Source organism: Balaenoptera ricei, chromosome 1 (assembly GCF_028023285.1).
Source record: "Balaenoptera ricei isolate mBalRic1 chromosome 1, mBalRic1.hap2, whole genome shotgun sequence".
Classification (NCBI taxonomy): Eukaryota; Metazoa; Chordata; class Mammalia; order Artiodactyla; family Balaenopteridae; genus Balaenoptera; species Balaenoptera ricei.
The window spans coordinates 157,424,537-157,442,126 of record NC_082639.1 but is presented as its reverse complement, the minus strand read 5'-3'; the positions used below and the strand labels follow the sequence as shown (position 1 = coordinate 157,442,126).

The 17,590-nt window shown below is 39.9% G+C and overlaps 1 protein-coding gene and 1 pseudogene across 8 annotated transcripts in view; one reads left to right on the top strand and one right to left on the bottom strand.

The window, feature by feature from the left end:
* Window positions 1-17,590, top strand: part of CD55 (CD55 molecule (Cromer blood group)) — a 62,042-nt gene that overhangs the window by 26,729 nt on the left and 17,723 nt on the right. For 4 of the 8 annotated variants that reach the window (XM_059939176.1, XM_059939168.1, XM_059939186.1 and 1 more), the window contains 4 exons: window positions 9,824-10,006; window positions 11,420-11,611; window positions 12,003-12,102; window positions 14,061-14,146. In XM_059939176.1, coding sequence (XP_059795159.1) covers window positions 9,824-10,006; window positions 11,420-11,611; window positions 12,003-12,102; window positions 14,061-14,146 — 561 coding nt within the window. Of the gene's footprint in view, window positions 1-8,652; window positions 9,005-9,823; window positions 10,007-11,419; window positions 11,612-12,002; window positions 12,103-14,060; window positions 14,147-17,590 lie in introns of those variants that run through there. The other 4 variants (XM_059939215.1, XM_059939206.1, XM_059939148.1 and 1 more) reach the window with 2 other exon arrangements.
* Window positions 13,480-14,052, bottom strand: LOC132347360 (DNA-directed RNA polymerase II subunit RPB11-a-like; annotated as a pseudogene).

Genomic DNA, 17,590 nt, shown 5'->3' with positions numbered 1-17,590 from the left:
GGAAATAGCTCATAGAAAACATCCAAGTAGGCACAACTATGGTCTGATAATTAACATCAGAAGCACACTCTAGTTGTGCCTATATTTATGTGTTTTTATATTGCATTTACATTTACAGGTATTTACTAAGTTAACTGGGAAAATGAACATGTACGTTCTTAAGTGTGGGTATAATTATTCTCCTAATTCATCCTACTGTTGTTTAAAAATCCTGAATTCATGGAAACAGTAAAGATTATGGAAAAGAGATATCTGATCCAGTTAGTACTCACTGACGCTTAGAGTGAAAATCATGTGCTTGGAGTGGTGCCTGCAGGAGTTGCCGTTTCATTTTGCAGGACGTATATTGTGACCTGTGAGTGGTGTGATGGACCAAGTGAAAAATCTGTAGTCAGATGATTTGGGTTCAAGTTTCGCCCTGATCATTACCACATGTATGATTTTGGACTAGTTAGGTAATCCTTGAAACTCACTTAGGGGAGGATCATAACACCTATCTCAAGGAGTGGATGGAGGACTAACTGAGATACCAGTGAAGAGCACCCTAGAGGCAACGAGACCCTCCAAGCATCTGAATTGTTGCTGTCATCACATCTGTCCCCCACATTATGCTGGCACAGGGTTTAGTGGGGATTCACTACATGGGAGAAGTCATTGGAGGAGAGCCAGAAACTCTCCTCACTAGCTCTGAGAAATCAAGTTAGTGGCTTGTTCTCACAGCTCCTCAGATGGAACAGTAAGAACAAGCAGGGGTCAAAACTGTACAGTTAATGGAATCTTCCTGGTTTCCCTTTGATGGTAAGTCACGCTGGAAGTTCCCACGGATGTTCTGGTAATGGTGAGCCCTCTGATTTGACCCTGGACCTCTCAGAATATAGTAAACAACCAGGATTATACTACCCAAATCAGAAGATTGATCCAACATGCTTAAAATTTTTTTGTCATGTTGTCAATTTTCTCATATATAATAACTCAGTTTTTTGGAAGTCAGCAGAGGCCACTACTGTTGTTCATTATAGGCTAAGATTATTGCACAGCCAAGGTTAACTCTACTTAATTAAAACTGATCTACTAAATTAGGGGGCAAAAAGGGAAGAGGTACATTTGATTGTGCTGTCCTCGATATAATGACTTACTTGGTCTTTTGTTGCTAAAGCCCACCAACTCCAGAACTGAAAACTTTGATCTCATTTTATGGTTCTTAATCAACTTTATGGAGGTGCAATTTACATAAGCCAAATGGAAACATTTAAAGTATTCAGTTTGATGAGTTTTGACAAATGCAAACATGCATAACCACCACCCTGATCGATATACAGAGCATTTTTGTTGCCCTCAGAAGTTCCCTGTTGCCCTTTTACAATCAGTCCTCCTACCCCTTTGCAGTGCCCACTCTAGACAGCCACCAATTTGATTTCTATCACAGTAAATTGATTTTGTATGTTCTAGAACCTCGCACAAATGGAATCATATAGTATGTACTCTTACGTGTCTAGCTTCTCTTGGCTCACCATGTTTTTGAGATTCATTCATGTTGTTGTTTGTATCACTAATTTGTTCCTTTTCAATATTGAGTAAATATGGAAGTACCAATGTATGCAGGCACTACAATTTGTTTATCCATTCCGCTGTTGATGGACATTTGAACTGTTTCCAGTTGTGGCTAATTAAGAATAAAGCTGCTAAGAACATTTATGTGCAAGTCTTTTGTAGACATGTTTTTATTTTCCCTGGGTCAATACTTAGAATTGGAATTGCAGGGTCATAAGGTATCTGTTTAACTTTATAAGAAGTGACCAAAGTGCTTCCCAAAGTGGTTGTACTATTTTACATACTCATTAACAGTGTATGAGAATTCCAGGTGTTCTATCCTCACCAATAAAAGGTCTTTTTAAACTTTAATCATTCTCATGGGTGTTTAGTAGTAGCTTATTGCTTTTTTGCTTTTGCTTTTCATTTCCTTGATGAATAATGACATTGAGCTTTTTTTCCCCCTGTGCTTATTTTGGCCATTCCAATACCTTTTTTTTTTGTAAAATGTCTTCAAGTGATGAAAGCAATAGATGGCGAGACACCTAAACCTGGGTGGATAAAGATACCATTCTTTGAATGAAGCAGGTTTGAAGTAGAAAGAGAGGTGATTGATTGAATATAAAACTGAGCTCACTTCCGTATAGTTCTCAAATAAACTCAAAATCTTCTTTATAGTTCTTTTATCCTGGAAAATTCTTTCCTCTCTTTTCTACCTAGTGAAGTTCTAATCTGATACAGAGGTCAGGGAAGATTTACCTAAACTATGAATTACGAGGGAGAAATGGCCAAAGGTTGAAATAATGTTTTCAGTCCTCATCTTACTTACTATATCTGCAGTACTTATTAAACAAGTCAATAAATTCCAGGGTCATAAAGAAGATAGACCGGTAAATACAACTTAACTACAATTTATTCAGTGCCTATTCTGTGCATGGAATTGCACTAGGGAATAAAAGATAAAATGATAAATTAGATCTTATACTTGCCCTCAGTAAGTTCAAATCTCCTTGCAGTTTAGACTTGTCCTTCAATTAGCCCATATGTGGCAGAACGGACTAAGAAAGTACCAGCAGGGAGAGGCCAAGTGCTTCGAACCACAAGGATTAATGTGTAGGAGAGGGGAAGAAAGGATACCATGGAAGTCTTAGAGGAAGTGGTAATAGATGGAGACCTTGAGGAAAGAGCATTGACTGATTGCAGTTAATGCTTGTTTGAGGTAAATTGCCTTCTTTATAGCAAACTATTTGGCTTTATACGAAAAAGTGCAATTTATCCCAAGGAAATGCTCATCTTTAGGTAATTGGGTTTTATTTGACAACTAAAAGAGAAGTGGTAGGAAAATATTTACCCACTAATGAATACTTCTGAGAAATATCAAGGAACAGTTAGCTTTAATTATATACCAACAAATATAAAGTAATGTGTAGTGGAAGTAGCATAATTTTAAAGCTACTTAGACCTGGATTCAAACCTTGGCTTTGCCGTCTGTATCCTTTGGTCTGATCATTTTCTCCTCTGAGCCTCAGTTTTATCATGTGAAAATGGACGTAATAGTAGTTTACTCATGGCACTGCTGTGATGGTTAAGCAGTGAGGTTAAGCCTCAAACTAAGAGTAGCACATTATGTGATCCTTAAATACAAATTTCTTTCTTCTCTTCTTACCCTTGTGCAATTCTAATGAGCTCAGATTGAAGTTCTGCTTTTTAATTTGCAAGATCATAAATCAAGGCAAACAAAACACAGATGGGACTACAGGGGAGGAAGGGAAGGAGGACAATGTTTAAACAAATCTGGATCTTTGTAAATGACCTAATCTTTGCCAAAGAAGAAATTCTACTGGGTGGGAAAAGAATAAGGAGGATAACTGAATGATCTCAACACTATTAGCATCTCCTTTATATTTCTTTTATAGATTTTTCAAACTGTCTGTCATGACATGCTCTTTTTTATAAATTACATGAAAAGTGGGCACATCCTGGTATATGAAGTGTTCATTCATGCCTGTCATTGCCCTCAATTGTTGCCAATATTTATTGAGTATTTATTGTGGGTCAAACAATATACCAAATGCTTTACATACATCATCTCATTTGTCCATCACAAAAACCCTATGAGGTAGGCAACATTATCACACCTGAGTTATAAATGAGCAATTTGTGTCACAGAGCGGTTGGATACCAGCCCACACAGAAAGTAAGGGAGCAATAGAGTCAGTATTTGAGACTAAGTCAGTATGACTTCCAAGCCTGCCCACTCAGTCTTTGTGCTATGTTGTCTCCCGTCACACACTCATACACACACGCTAATACACATACACATATACTCACACACACATGAACATACTTACATACCTACACATGGATGTACATACACCACACATACTCACACATCCACATCCTCTCAGATGCACAGCCACACACACATTAATACACATAAATACATGCACATAGACATATACTCAAACACACACACACCTCACACAAGTTTCTGGCTCCTGCCACGACCTCCACTTTGGCAAAAATTCATGCTGTCTCACAAAATTAGGGCTCGGCAAAGAAACATTTGCTTATGTGAGTCAAGCATCACACTTCCATTTGGCTGCTGAGCCCTTCCTCACACACAAGGAAGCCAGAGGCAGGGCAGGATGCCATTGTGCCAGGTGAAAATGTCTCACGGTATTAGGCCACTTTTACTGGGTACTGCTAAACCTGTACCCAGTGGAAAAAAAGAAAGCTATATCTGATGTAGTAGACTGATGCCTTGATTAGTGAATTCCTGGAGAATAAACTCCCTTTATAAGAAATGGAAGTCTGCTCATTTGTTTTCACTTACTTTTTAAGAATACACTTTACTTATTCTGCACAGCACAGCTGCTCTGGTTTGCAGCTGCATGACAAAATACCTCAATAAAAAGTTTTTATTTGTGTTGGCCATCTTAAGACTGCTTGGGGATAATTCTAGGCTGAGTTATGAATGCAAATATGAAACAGACTGATTTCCTAGAATTGAGGAACTGAAAGACACTGAAAGACTGGGGTACTTTGGTACTAGGTCTGACGTCGTGGTCAGGGAGGTTTCCCAGAGGAGGTGATGCTGAGCAGTGTAACAAAGAGTTAAGATCCTAAGCCCCAGCTCCACCCCTCATAAGCCAAGTGATTTGAGGCTAGTTACTTCCCTAAACACCAACTGTCTCACTTATAACTAGGGTGATAATATTTGGCTCATGGTTTTGTGTCTCTAGGCTTTCGGGAAATTACGTTCTCCTCTTCTCTTTCCACTATCCTCTCCTTCCCCTTTATTACTTGTACTCTAATGTGGGGGGTGGCAGGGAGGGCGGGTAGCAAGGCTCACTCCTCTGGCCTCTTTGAGTTTCTGTTTACACTCCTTCCCTTGGTTACCTCGCCTTCAAGCCATGTCTCATCCACGCTCCAGCCTAATCTCTCCTACATTTTCATCTCATGCTGTACATCTCCAAATGGACACCGTGCCCAGGCATTTTGTATTCAACAAGTGCTCAGCCAAATTTTTATTTCTTCCCTAAATTACCTCTTGACTTTGGAATAGATAATTCTTTCAAATAGGGCCTCTAGTCTCACAGACACCAAACCACTGAGCCGGCTTTAATGCTTTTTTTCCTTGTTCCTTATCAGTCACCAAATTCTGAGTTCTTCCATTGAAATGTATTTGGTTGGAGCAAACATAGAAACTGAAATGGCTATAATAATTGTGTCAGTGGTTTTTCAGAGGAACAAGATTGCTTCCTTAATATAGATTTATTATTTTAAAATTAAAGATGTTTCTGTCCTCCAATATGAAGTCAGTCACTGGACCATTGCATAGTGAGCTAAATTGAGTCTTTACTCACAGTCATTCCCACTGCAACATCTTATACACAACTGCCAAATTAACCTCATACTTCCTGCTTAAAATCTTCAACTGGCCTCCAATGCTTCTGAATAGCATAAAATGTGGAAGCCTTCTGTTTAAGGCTCTCTCAAGTCTGTTGCCAGCCTATCTTTCAGCCTTTTTTTCCATTAGTCCAATTCATTTCCCCAAGCTCTCCCTAAAGGAAACTCCTTACTATTCGTGGAATCAAATGAGCTTTTCCTGACCCCAAACCTTTGCTCATACCATTCTTATCTTTTCTCATATTTTCCCTATTGCATTGATATTCATTTGTCATATTTAGCTGAATCACTAGGCCGTTAGCCTCCTCCACCCCAATTGACATGTTCCTTTTTCTCTTTTCTGAACCCCCATACTACATTGATTGTGGCATGCTCACAGTATTTATCATGTAAAACCTCTCTCCTAGGTTACAGATTCTGGAACACAAGTATTGGCCCTTTTTTAGTGTGCTTCTGAGTACTAAGTGGTCCTCAATTTATTAAAAACCTTTGATGTAGTCATTGGATGGTTCCTGGGACAGAGGTGGGAGCCGTGTTTCCTAACCTCTGCCAAAATCATAGATCTATTTTGTTGAATGTTTTTCAATTTAATTATATAAACATTGTTTTGGAATTGGAGAGCTCTATAGAGACTATTTTAGTCCCAAACTCTTTCTTAATCAATGGGTACATGAGTCCCTGAGAATACATAGCTGGTTTTTGGTAGGTCAAGTATGAAGGCTCAGCACCACTGCTGACACCAAATGCAGCTGGGTCTCAAATCACCTCCCCAAATTGCCTAATTCAGTGTCCTCCACACAGAAGAAACCTTTGCTGACTGATTCCAACAAAAAGAATGTAGTGTGGTAGGGTAAGATAGGTAAGTGTACTTTTGGGAATCAGACAAACTGGATTTAGATTCTGGCCCGGTCACTTAGTAGCTGCACAGATGTGGGTAAATTGCTTACTTACACAGCTTGTTTCCTCATCTATAAAATGTGGACAGTTATCTCCACTTCATGAAGTTGTATTGGAAAAATTGTATATAATGTATATGAAGTGACTGGAACACAACAAATTGAGGCCAAAACAATCTTCAGTAAATTATGTTTGTATATTTAATTTTTCTTAATCATGTATAGATTTTTGTCATAGAACCTTTTTCTAAATTGAATAAATGGATACTGGATTTCTTTTTTTTTTCTTTTTGCAACATTCTGAGGAAATGTTGAAATTTCCTGGGAGTGGTATTACTAAAAGTGTTACTAAAGAGTCCACCCAGTTATTGCTCATAAAAGTTCCTTTAAATAACGTATTATCAACTAAGTAGTTTGGAAGGTAAATGCTTAGAGCATTTAGTGTGGCTAAGCTGGGTGAGAGACATAATTTTTTTTTTTTTAATATTTGCAGACCTCATTGTTTTCTTTGGATAAAAAGCTATTATATTCACTTAATAAAAACTTAGAGAGCTCTAAGTTAAGTCTTAGGCCTCAAAGTGAAGTCTTCTAACAGTTCCATAACTGGACTTGGCCTTCAACTATTTTTTATGATGCCACCTTGCCTTTCACACCAATTCTGTGAGCTCAAGCAGGAATGTACACTACCTGCCTATGATGGTGTGGCAGAAGGGAGTGGTAGTTAAGGTCATGGGAGGCTCTTTGGAAGAATAAATGAAGACCTGGTATTACTTCTAAAACACTGCTGGGCCCTGATATACTTTGTGTTTTTATGTCAAATATGGGAGTAAAAATAAGGTGTTTTAATATCAAATATGAAGATCATATTAGATGGTTTTAAAAGCACCTCCCCTACCCCCCTTCTAAACTCTAGAATGTTTTAATACTGATAGGTCATGAAAGCCTATAGGAGTTCCTTTCCTGGAATCCGTACAGGACTGGTTCCAGCACTGGGTGACACAAGGTTCCGTTCAGTACAGTAAGCATGAGTTAGAGAAAATGCTGTCATCAAAACTGTTGTTTTCCTCCTTATAAAGCTCATACAAACCAATAAAGAGTGATCAGGAAGCATTTTGGAAAGGATAGGAGGCATGGATTCCACAGCTGGTCTGTGGACCAAGGCATAATTCCAAGTTAGGGATTCCATTTAATTAGGTAAAGTGTTTGAGGGCATAGGAAACCTAGGCTAGGACTCTGCTAACCAGATCAGGTAAATTGCTTAAGGGAAACATGTACTTTGAGTCACTCTCCTTGAAGATGAGTAAGTGGCCTTCTCATCAATGTCCTTTAGTGTTTTTGACAGAGACAGTCCTGGGCTGGGTGGATCTTCACTCTGACCAGCACCATATAGCTCTGTGGTTCTCAACCTGGCTGCAAAGTAGAATTACCTGGAGCGCTTTAAATAATCCTGATGCCCGGTCCTATCTCCAGAGATTCTAATTTAACTTGTCAGGTTTAGCTTGACATCTGGATTTTAAAAACACTGCCTCCCCTGCCCACCCCACCCCCCCATACACCCCATGCGATTCTAAGGTATGGCCAGCCTGGCAAACCCCTGGCATATACTTAAGGTCTTCTAACAAACCTTCCTCTTAAAATCCACCATCCTACCATTTAGCTTTTTAGCTTTCTGGCGCTCGGTTTTTGTTTTGTCATCTTTCTCCCGGCCCGACACACAGGCATACTCCACAGGATGGTGACTTTCTATCTGCAGTCACACTACAATAGTCCCTAAGTAGAATTCAAGAGGTGTCCTTGGTATATAAGAAGAACCCTGGAGACGAAAGCGATTCTCATGCAAACATGGTAAAAACAATATTCACTCCCTGCTGTGTTTCTTGACCTGTTTTCTGGGGTCGTTTCCCACTTGCTGTTTTCGTATTACAGAGTTTCCTAGGAGACATCACACTGTGGTGTTTATTCTTCCATCCTCCTGTTGGCATTTGACAGACCTCCTAGTTGAAGACACCACTTCCCTGGGTGGGCCCTATTTCTCAGCTCCGGGAGCAAACAAATTCCACCGCACCTACAGCCCAGCTTTGCAGCACTCAAGTGCGCTTAATTTCCACTTAAACTAATTCAGATTGCCGGGGAGCAAAGCCTGCGCCACTTAACCATTCTGCTCTCTCTTCCGTTCCCCCCATTTTTTTGTTTACTTAAGAAAGCAGATATTTACATTTCCACTTGGCGGCTCATTGCAGCCCCCCCGCCCCTCCCCCCCCGCAGCGTCCAGCGCCGGAGAGCTCCTCTCCTTGCCCAGGATCCCTCTTTCCTCTGCTTGGGTCCCCTGAGGCCAGTGACGATGGAGCCCCCGCCCTTACCCGGCCCAGCACCTGGTGTGAGCAAAGCCCTTCTCCACCCACCTCTTTTGGAGATTCAGAGCCCTGGCCCCGCCCAAGGCGCTAATTTAACTCGAATTGCAGAACTACCGGGCGCTGCTCCTACTTCCAGCTCCTGGCTCGAGCCTGCTTGGTCTTAACCTCAGAGACCGCGGAGCCCCGAAGCAGGATCCCCGTCCCCGCGCGCTATGAGTCCCGCGCGGCGGAGCGCCCCCGCCGTGCTGCGCCTACTGGGCGGGCTGGCCCCGCCGCTGCTGCTGCTTCTCCTGCGTCCTCCGGCTGCGTCGGGTGAGTGGGGGTCGGGGACCCCCCCCCACGGGGACCCCCCACCCCACCCCACCCCTCAGGCTAAACCTTTAGGCAGTGTGGGAGGGGCAGGGCCCGTCTCTACAACAACCGAAAAGTCGGCGGACCAGGGTAGCTGAGGAGTGTCGGCATCCCTAATTGTTTCCGTAATCCTCTACCTTTAAGGATCAGCGCTCCTACTGGCACGATCCCTGGGGACGGGAAGAAGCTCTCCGCTGCTAGCCGGCAGTTAGGAAGCTTGCTGTGCGGGACCCCAGCTGGCAGGGTTTTAGGAGTGAGGCGTGGAGGGTAGAGGGAGCAAACACCCGGAAGCCGAAAGGTAGGGCTCGAATAGAGTGAATCCTCAGCATCTCCTTAAGGGTGGAAGGCCAAATAGTTGACCACTCTCACCTCTCAACAGGGTCCAGTCGTGTACAGACGTGGCGCTACAAGTTTGCGCGTCATCTCCTCCAGGTGTAACGTTCCAAGGGGGCGTCTGTCTTTATTGTGTGCCTCGCAACATTATGTATGTGAAAGTCTAAAACACTATATATATTTTATATATGTATATATATATGTGTGTGTGTGTATATATATATATATTAGATAACGAAGGGCAGGAATTTATTTTCGACTATTTTAGTTTTGAATTAATTGACAGACAGGAAGCCTAGCAAGTTCTCGGTATGTCAGCTGAGCATTGGATGGAAATGTTATGTGGGCATAGAAAGCCATTGCTGCTTCCCTTATTCGTCTTGGGAAAGGAATGCTGCAATGAATTGAAAAGTGGTATTTCCTTCAGTTCTGTTTTTTCCTCCCTAGGTGACTGCGGCCTTCCCCCAGATGTACCTAATGCCCAACCAGCTTTGGGAGCTCTTACAAGTTTTCCCAAACAAAGCACAGTAACATACAAATGCAACGAAGGCTTTGTAAAAGTTCCTGGCAAGGCAGACTCAGTGGTCTGTCTGAATAATAAATGGTCAGAGGTTGCAGAATTTTGTAATCGTAAGTTTTTCATTTCATTTTAGAAAAGTTATGGGAATGGAATGTTTCTTAAGTTTAATTTTATCCTTCTTTGCAGTGACTGGTAATTGATAGTTTTCTAGCATTATTAATCGCCAGGTTATACCTGTTGGCACTTCACAATCTAGCTAATTGACGGCATTGCTTTCTGGAATAGGTCCTGCCCTTCGTTAACTTTTTTTTTTTTTTTTTCCCTTAACACTGTAACTCTTGAACTGATTAATAGCAAAAGTAAACAATAGGTACTGTTTAGGGAGTAAATTATATATAACTATGTTTGGCAATTACCTTGAGACACATAACAGAGATCCTCTGTTTTCTTGAATTTCATTTTGTAAAGTAGGACTTACCCAATATAACTCTGTAGTGATATTTTTTTAAATTATCAATTTTTATCTCAAAATCTATCATTATAGGCATAGCCCTAGATTAACTTTGACATATACAAGTAAAGATAAAGGTAAGACTTGATTCCTGCCTTTGAACAACTTGGAGCAATGGAAGCTACAGTAAAGATAGAAACTGCCACAAGTATTTTTTGAAATCAGGTGTGAGATCAGCTTTAACTTTTTATCTATCCATGATACAAGGCAGGAGGTTGAAGTACATAAGTCTTTGCACATGTATCATGTTTTAGAGTTTATGACTCTTCTGCATATAGTACTTCATCTAATCCTTCCGACAACTCCCTGAGGTGAGTTAGGGACTTATCCACATCTTACAGTTGAGAAAGCAGCCCCCAGTTAAACAACTTCCTTGAGATCAGGAGCTCCCTTATGCAGGGTGGAAACTTGAGTCTTTTGACTATAAATCCAGTGCCCCTTCCACTATACCATGCCACTATAAATTCACATTTGCCTGGATGTTTACAGTTTGTAAATACTTTCAGGTACACCATTGGCTCATCTGATCCTTGTCCCCATAGGTTGTTCTGAGGATTAAATGAGTTTATATGTGTAAAACATTTAGAAGCACTCAATAAATATTAGCTATTATTGTTAACTATTATCGTTGTCTAGGACACTAGCCCAGGGATCTGGAAATACCAGTTCTCATCTACCCCTGTGCTACATGGGGCAGGGTAAGGGAACTGGCATTAACTGAGTCAGTTCCAGAACTATGCCAGGTAACTTAAATGAGTTATATTTTCTAAATTGTGGGCATAGTGACTTCTATGTACCAAATCTACTTCACAGGCCTCTAGTAACTAGGAAATGAAAATTTATATGTGAATATGCTTGATACACTGTCAATGCCATAGTGACATTAATATAAATACCAAATATGTACAAAGAAGTATAGAAAAAGGAGTGATATAGGACCAGATAATTAAACATAGGTTATAAAATAAAGTGATATTAATTTTTTTGTTGTTGCTTTTGTTAATAATTTTAGGTAGCTGTGATGTTCCAACCAGGCTACTTTTTGCATCTCTCAAAAAGTCTTATACCAAACAGAATTATTTCCCAGAAGGTTCCACTGTAGAATATGATTGCCGTTTGGGCTACATAAGGGACCATTCTCTCTCAGGAAAACTAACTTGCCTTCAGAATTTTACGTGGTCCAAACCTGATGAATTTTGTAAAAGTGAGTATAATTTTTAAAGAGTATTCTTAATCATATGGTGTTTGGGGAAAATAGTGTTTCTTCCTTCACTCATAGTGGAAGTCTATGTGTACATGTTATTATTTAGAATGATTCTTAAATGAACCATTGGAACCATTTTATTTTAAATTAGGGAAACTAAATACTTGTGAGCTACAAATATTACTTTACTCACTGATTTCACATTTAATTAGTTTAAGGTTACCTAAAATGAAATAGTGTATAGTCTAAATATGTTGCTTTCTTGAAACTGATAAAATGAAGGTATGATTTAAATAGTCTAAAGATAAGTAATATCAATGGTTCAGATGATGAATTTGCATAGATGTGCCTGAAAATTTAATTAAAAAAATCAATTTGTATTCTCTTCTAGAAAAATCATGTGCTAACCCTAGAGAAATAAAAAATGGTCATGTCAATATAACACATGACCTATTATTTGGATCGTCCATCCATTTTTCATGTAATACAGGGTAAGTTTGGATATATGAAACACTATATTTAACAAATGGAAAAACAAATTAGGATTTAAGATGGAAGCTTTTAGATTTGTGGCCAGTGTTTACAAGCTAGTAGCAATAAAACCACCCCTCTGTTCAAAGATCCTTTATCATGAACTCATCACAGTTAAATTTAGTAAAATGGGGCAAGAAAGGAAGATTTCTTATAATACCACCAAAATTCTCTCAATGGTTAGATTTCAGTACATATGTGATTCATTATAAAATTTTAAGTGTGATTTGTATAGGACAAAACTTGTGATAAGTTGATGATCCTTGGAGAAATTAAATCCTTTCAGTGTTAAATATGAAACCAATCTTTACCTAAATAATGAATTTGCATTTGCTTTTTCTGTATGCGAACAATCTGTTATAAAATATCATGGGTTAAAAACAATTATTCCTAGTGTGAAAATATCATTCTGACCTAAGATCTTTTATAAGTTCTCTATGCAGGGAAAAGGAACTTACTCATTGAGTATTGTCAATGTCTCAGGTGCTGCTAAAACCTGTATACTCATTCTCTCATTTAATATCTGCAAATTGAATTATGATATTTTATTCTGTATGTGTATCCCTGTTCTTTATAAAACTATCAGTATCACTTGTCTCCTGTACTAAACATAGATGTTTGGATCACTAGTATCATTAATATTAAATCTGGGGGTACTTTGAACCCTTTAAACCCATTCTATTATTCTATGGCATCTGTAGTGATCTTTTAGAACTCAGAAATATAAAATATTTAAGCATCTGTATCTTTTAAAAATGTTTTAAAACACTTTACTATTTTCTAACATGTGCCCTACCCAAATCAAAAATATTTTGCCTTATACTTTTTTATTCTTTTTTTTCTTTTTAGTCGGTGAATATTTTTATTAAACTCTACTATGTAAGAGAAGCCTGGGGAGAGCTGCCGGGAGGCAGGCCCGGCAGCTGAGGCTTCTAGAGTAGAGACTCCTGGAAGCACATGGGTTTTCAGTTTCCTTCTGCTTGAGACGCTGCCTGGCAGCCCCAGGTTCCCAGGTTTTGTCCAGAATGAGTTTGTTCCTGCCACCTTCTCAGACAGAAATCTGGGTCTCTGGGCCAGTCCTGAAATGAGGCCCCTGAGTGGCTTTGGAACAGGTCCGCAACCTCCACTGAACTGATGGTCCATTTGCTTTGAAGTCACCTCTGCTTCAGCCCACAGCTGGGTCTTTTCCTGCCACATTTTACTAGGAAGATAAAACTATGTACAGGCCACGTCGGTGTCGGGGGTGAGGGGCTCACTGTAATTTCTACAAGGAGGCCCACAGCTGGAAGAAGTTCTCTTGTCCACCTGGTGCCTGGAAAAGGGCCAGGTGCGGCCCACTACTCAATTCCTTCTTGCTTGTCTTTGATGGCCACCTGGAATCACTCTTCCAGCAGGGAGAGCTCACTAATGAGATCTGTGATGGCATTGGCGAAGGCCTCCTGGGGGCTCTAGTCCCTCTGCATGAGGATGATGATCTTGTGTTCCAAGGTGGGGGGAAGGGTGTGCTTTGTAGCCAGCAAACAGCACCTGTGGGTCCATAAGCAGCTGCGATTTAATGATGTTTCCTAGAGTGGTCTTCCTTGTTGACGGTGAACAAACAGGCATTGGGTACCTTGGTGTCCTTGTTAATGGTGATCTTCTTTTTGCCCTCAAAGAGCAAGAACGACTCGAAAGTGGGAGGGGCATTCACCCTAGCGTCGCAGCCGCCTCCAAAGCCGCCCTTTTTTATTCTTTAATGTCACCCTTTTAGATATAATTTTTTCTTTTCCTTTAAACTGCCACATGGACTTTTATCAACTATTGTTTTGTCTCTATCTACTGGTGTCATAAATATTTTAAGATGATATTCTGGAGAATTTAAGGGAAGTCAGATATGTGTGAATGGAACTTAACTTTTTTTCTTCCCTCATTGTTTTAGGTACAAATTAGTTGGTGCAACTTCTAGTTACTGTTCTCTTGCGGGAAGTACTGTTGAGTGGAGTGATCCGTTTCCAGAATGCCAAGGTAAGACTGAAAAATTCTAAGCACTCAGGTGTGGGACTGAATAATTAATAATAAATTGCTTTCTGCTCTTTAAGAATAACCCACAGTATGTATTTGTAGTACCCTCACCTTCCAATGTGTGTGTGTTTTATCTAATTTAAAGATCTCTATTAGTAATGCTTCTTAATTTATTAACTGTGCAGATAAAGGATTAAAAACAAACTAAGGTTTATATTGTGCTTGGTCATCTTACCATTCCTTCTAACAGTCAAGTAAAATAAGTATGGGTTTTTTTTCCCCCATAATTTTTAATTTTATGGATTAAAATACTGTTGACCAGAGTGTGTGTATGACTTGATCCCATATGCCAAAATAAGTGCAAAAGAAGGCATTTAACCCAGATCTCTTGATTTCAAACCCATAAGTCTTCTAACACCTAGTGTTACTTATGTGTTCCTTTAAGGATTATTAACTGAGGTAGTTATGTAGAAGTGTTTTAAAGTGGTATTTTTTTTATCATTAGAGAAATAACCTTATATAATAAAGAAGAAGTATGGTTTCTGCACTTGAAAATCTTATCTTCTTAAGGGGGGAATAGGACACAGAGATAATTTCCTAAATGGATATATCAAGTTAAATGTATGTGCATTAGAGACATATGTCTACCTGAAAATTGAGAGGAGTAAATATATGTAATATTCTAAAAAGTAGGCTTTATTTCTCTCATTGTCATTAAAGTTATTGCTAAGTGCAAGTTTTGGGGGTTATTAGGAGCAGGAAACTAGAGTAGATGCAGTGTAATTTATCAAGCATTTATTGACTGACACTCTATGGTAGGGAATGTGTGGAGTCAACTGATATGAAGACAAATAAAATGAAGCCTTGCCAACCAGGAGTTTACTCCAGCCACACCCATCTGGCGCCCCGCCCTCCTATAGCTACTATTTCTCCCTTTTTCTCATTATTATTTTCAAATATCCGTCATTACTACCCACCATCACCTTTCCTATTTCCACCATCCAGTAAGGGATGCTGTAAATGATACTGAACCAAATATGGAAAGCAAGCAGGAGCTGGACCATATCTTTTTCTAACACAGGCAACAACTTGTCACAAAGCCTGGACAAGCGGTCTCCCAGTTGAGGCCAATATCTTTACAAGCAATTGCTGTCATGAGTGTCAGAAATGTGGACACCAAGCACATATTCCAGCACAGAAGAGCTTTTGCACTGCAAACCCACTTTCTTTTTGTGCTTGCCCACGGCTAGGCCGGGTCCTACTCTCTGTCTGGTATCTTCAACTCTGTGGTGAACATACTGATGTTCATACTTTCCTCTTTGATTCTTTTATCTGTCTCTGCAACTCAGCAACCACTGACATCTGAACCCTGCAGGAAAGAGCCCTTTTTCCTCAGCAACCCCAGTGTCTTCAATTATCCCTATTAAAGCCCTACTTCTCCTAGGGTTGATTTTCCACATAACTTTTCTGTTTTGACAATACCAAAAACATCAAGTGGAAAGTATAAATTCTTAAGCAATGAGCTGTTTTACCTCAAGTATGCATCCCTGGCCTCTATCAACACATGAGACAGCATTGATGTCCATGTGTGGATGTGGATATGGAGGTGTGGATATAAAGAATGAATGAACAATGGACATACTCAAAAATTATCCTTGGTTATACATCAATCAAGAGTGATAGTTGTTCATGTCTGAACAAAGCTTCAGTATCAGAAAGATCTGTTTTCCTCTCTCTCTGCCAGTATTTTCTTTTTCAAAAATAATTTTAGTAGACTGCTAGTACATGCTAGCCTGGAATCAATCCCTGCTATATAATATCTGTCGTCCTGGGCCCCGCTCTTTATCTTCTCACTTCTAATCACTAAATCATTTTCCTTTACTCCTTAATCTATTTCTCAAACCTGTGTTTTATCTTCCACCTATAACACTTTTAATATAGTTTATAATCCATTATCTGGACTATTGCAATAAGGGCCACGCCTAACATTTTCAGGGCCCAGGACAAGGGTATAAATGGAAGTCGCTGGCCTAAGACCCAGCCTTTCTCAAGTCAGCGCCCCCTTCTTGCACTGTGAGGGGTCTCTGATGCGTGTAAATGGATAGCTCGGCCTACACACCCAAGTCACGTCCCCTGTAACCCTTATCCCTACTCCACTGAACTTTGGCCTAAAGGTGAACACATCCACAGTATAGACCATCCTCAAGAATATGGACCAGGAGAAGACTTGAAAGGGGTGTTGGCACAGGGAGTTCTGGGTGCCAGTTCCTGGAGCATGATTTAGAATGGGGTGGGGGAGGAGCTCTCATTGAACATATCCCCTCAGCCTGCAGATTCCCCATCTAGTAGAGAGAGGCCCAGCCAGAGGAGGGCCAGAGCATGGCCTTTTAAGATGTGGGAGCTAAGGCAGGAGTCCCATTTGCTCAAGTTCAAAAGTGATACTGATTGCAGTGGCCTCCAGCCTCCATTCTTACACTCCATTAATGTTTCATCTATACTCTACCCAGTGATCCATCTAAAACACGAATGTGACTTGTCTCTTTCCTTCTTAAAGCTTATTAGTGTCTCTTCATCGTGTACAAAGTCTAAACTCCTTCATATAGTGTACAAGGCTAGACATGGTCTACCTGCTTCTCCATGCTTATGTCTTGCCCTCATCCTTTGCAAACTTCTGTAGCTGTCCAGATACCTCAGACTTCTTCATGCCCCCCATCATTCCTTGTGACACTGCCTCTGCCTGGAATGTCCTTCAGCCCCTTTTTTGCTTAGGTTTTTTTTTTTTTTTCTTAAGGGTCTATTCTTGTAGTTCTCTTAGAAGATTTCCCTGACCCCCCAGGCTGGTTAACTGTCCCTCTTCTCTCTTTCCACACCACTGTGCATGCTTTTGTGATAATCCTCACCATTTTGTATTGAAATGATCTCTTTGAATGTCTTTTTCCACTGTATTTTAAGACAGAAGAACTGTACCTTATTCGGTTTTGCACTTCTATTTATAGAACAATGCCGGGTATGTATTAGGTGCTCAGAAAATGTTGGAACTGAACTGATGGTAATATGTGTTGTCATCGCCCACCCAGCCCAGTGTAAATCAGATTAACTTGTTCTTGTTCCTTGCTTTGATCAATGGCCTAAAAGTAATTCATAAATTGCTAGTATTCTCTGGGTACTTAAGAGTATTTGTGTAATATAATTTGATGTTCACATGTGATCACATTGCTTTCCTGCTTAGGAAAAAAAAGAGAGAAAGAAAAACAACTTCATGGCTCCAGAGAATGTGGAACCATTTAATTTTTTATCAGGGCAACTGCCAGGGAGAGGCTTCTTTTTATAATATAACAAGCAATACTCTGCTTGTATTTGTTTTACAAATTCAGCTACTTAGTAAGATTTACTTTAAATAAAAGGCCAAGAGTTAACACATGCTTAAAAAATTTTACCCTGAAAGTC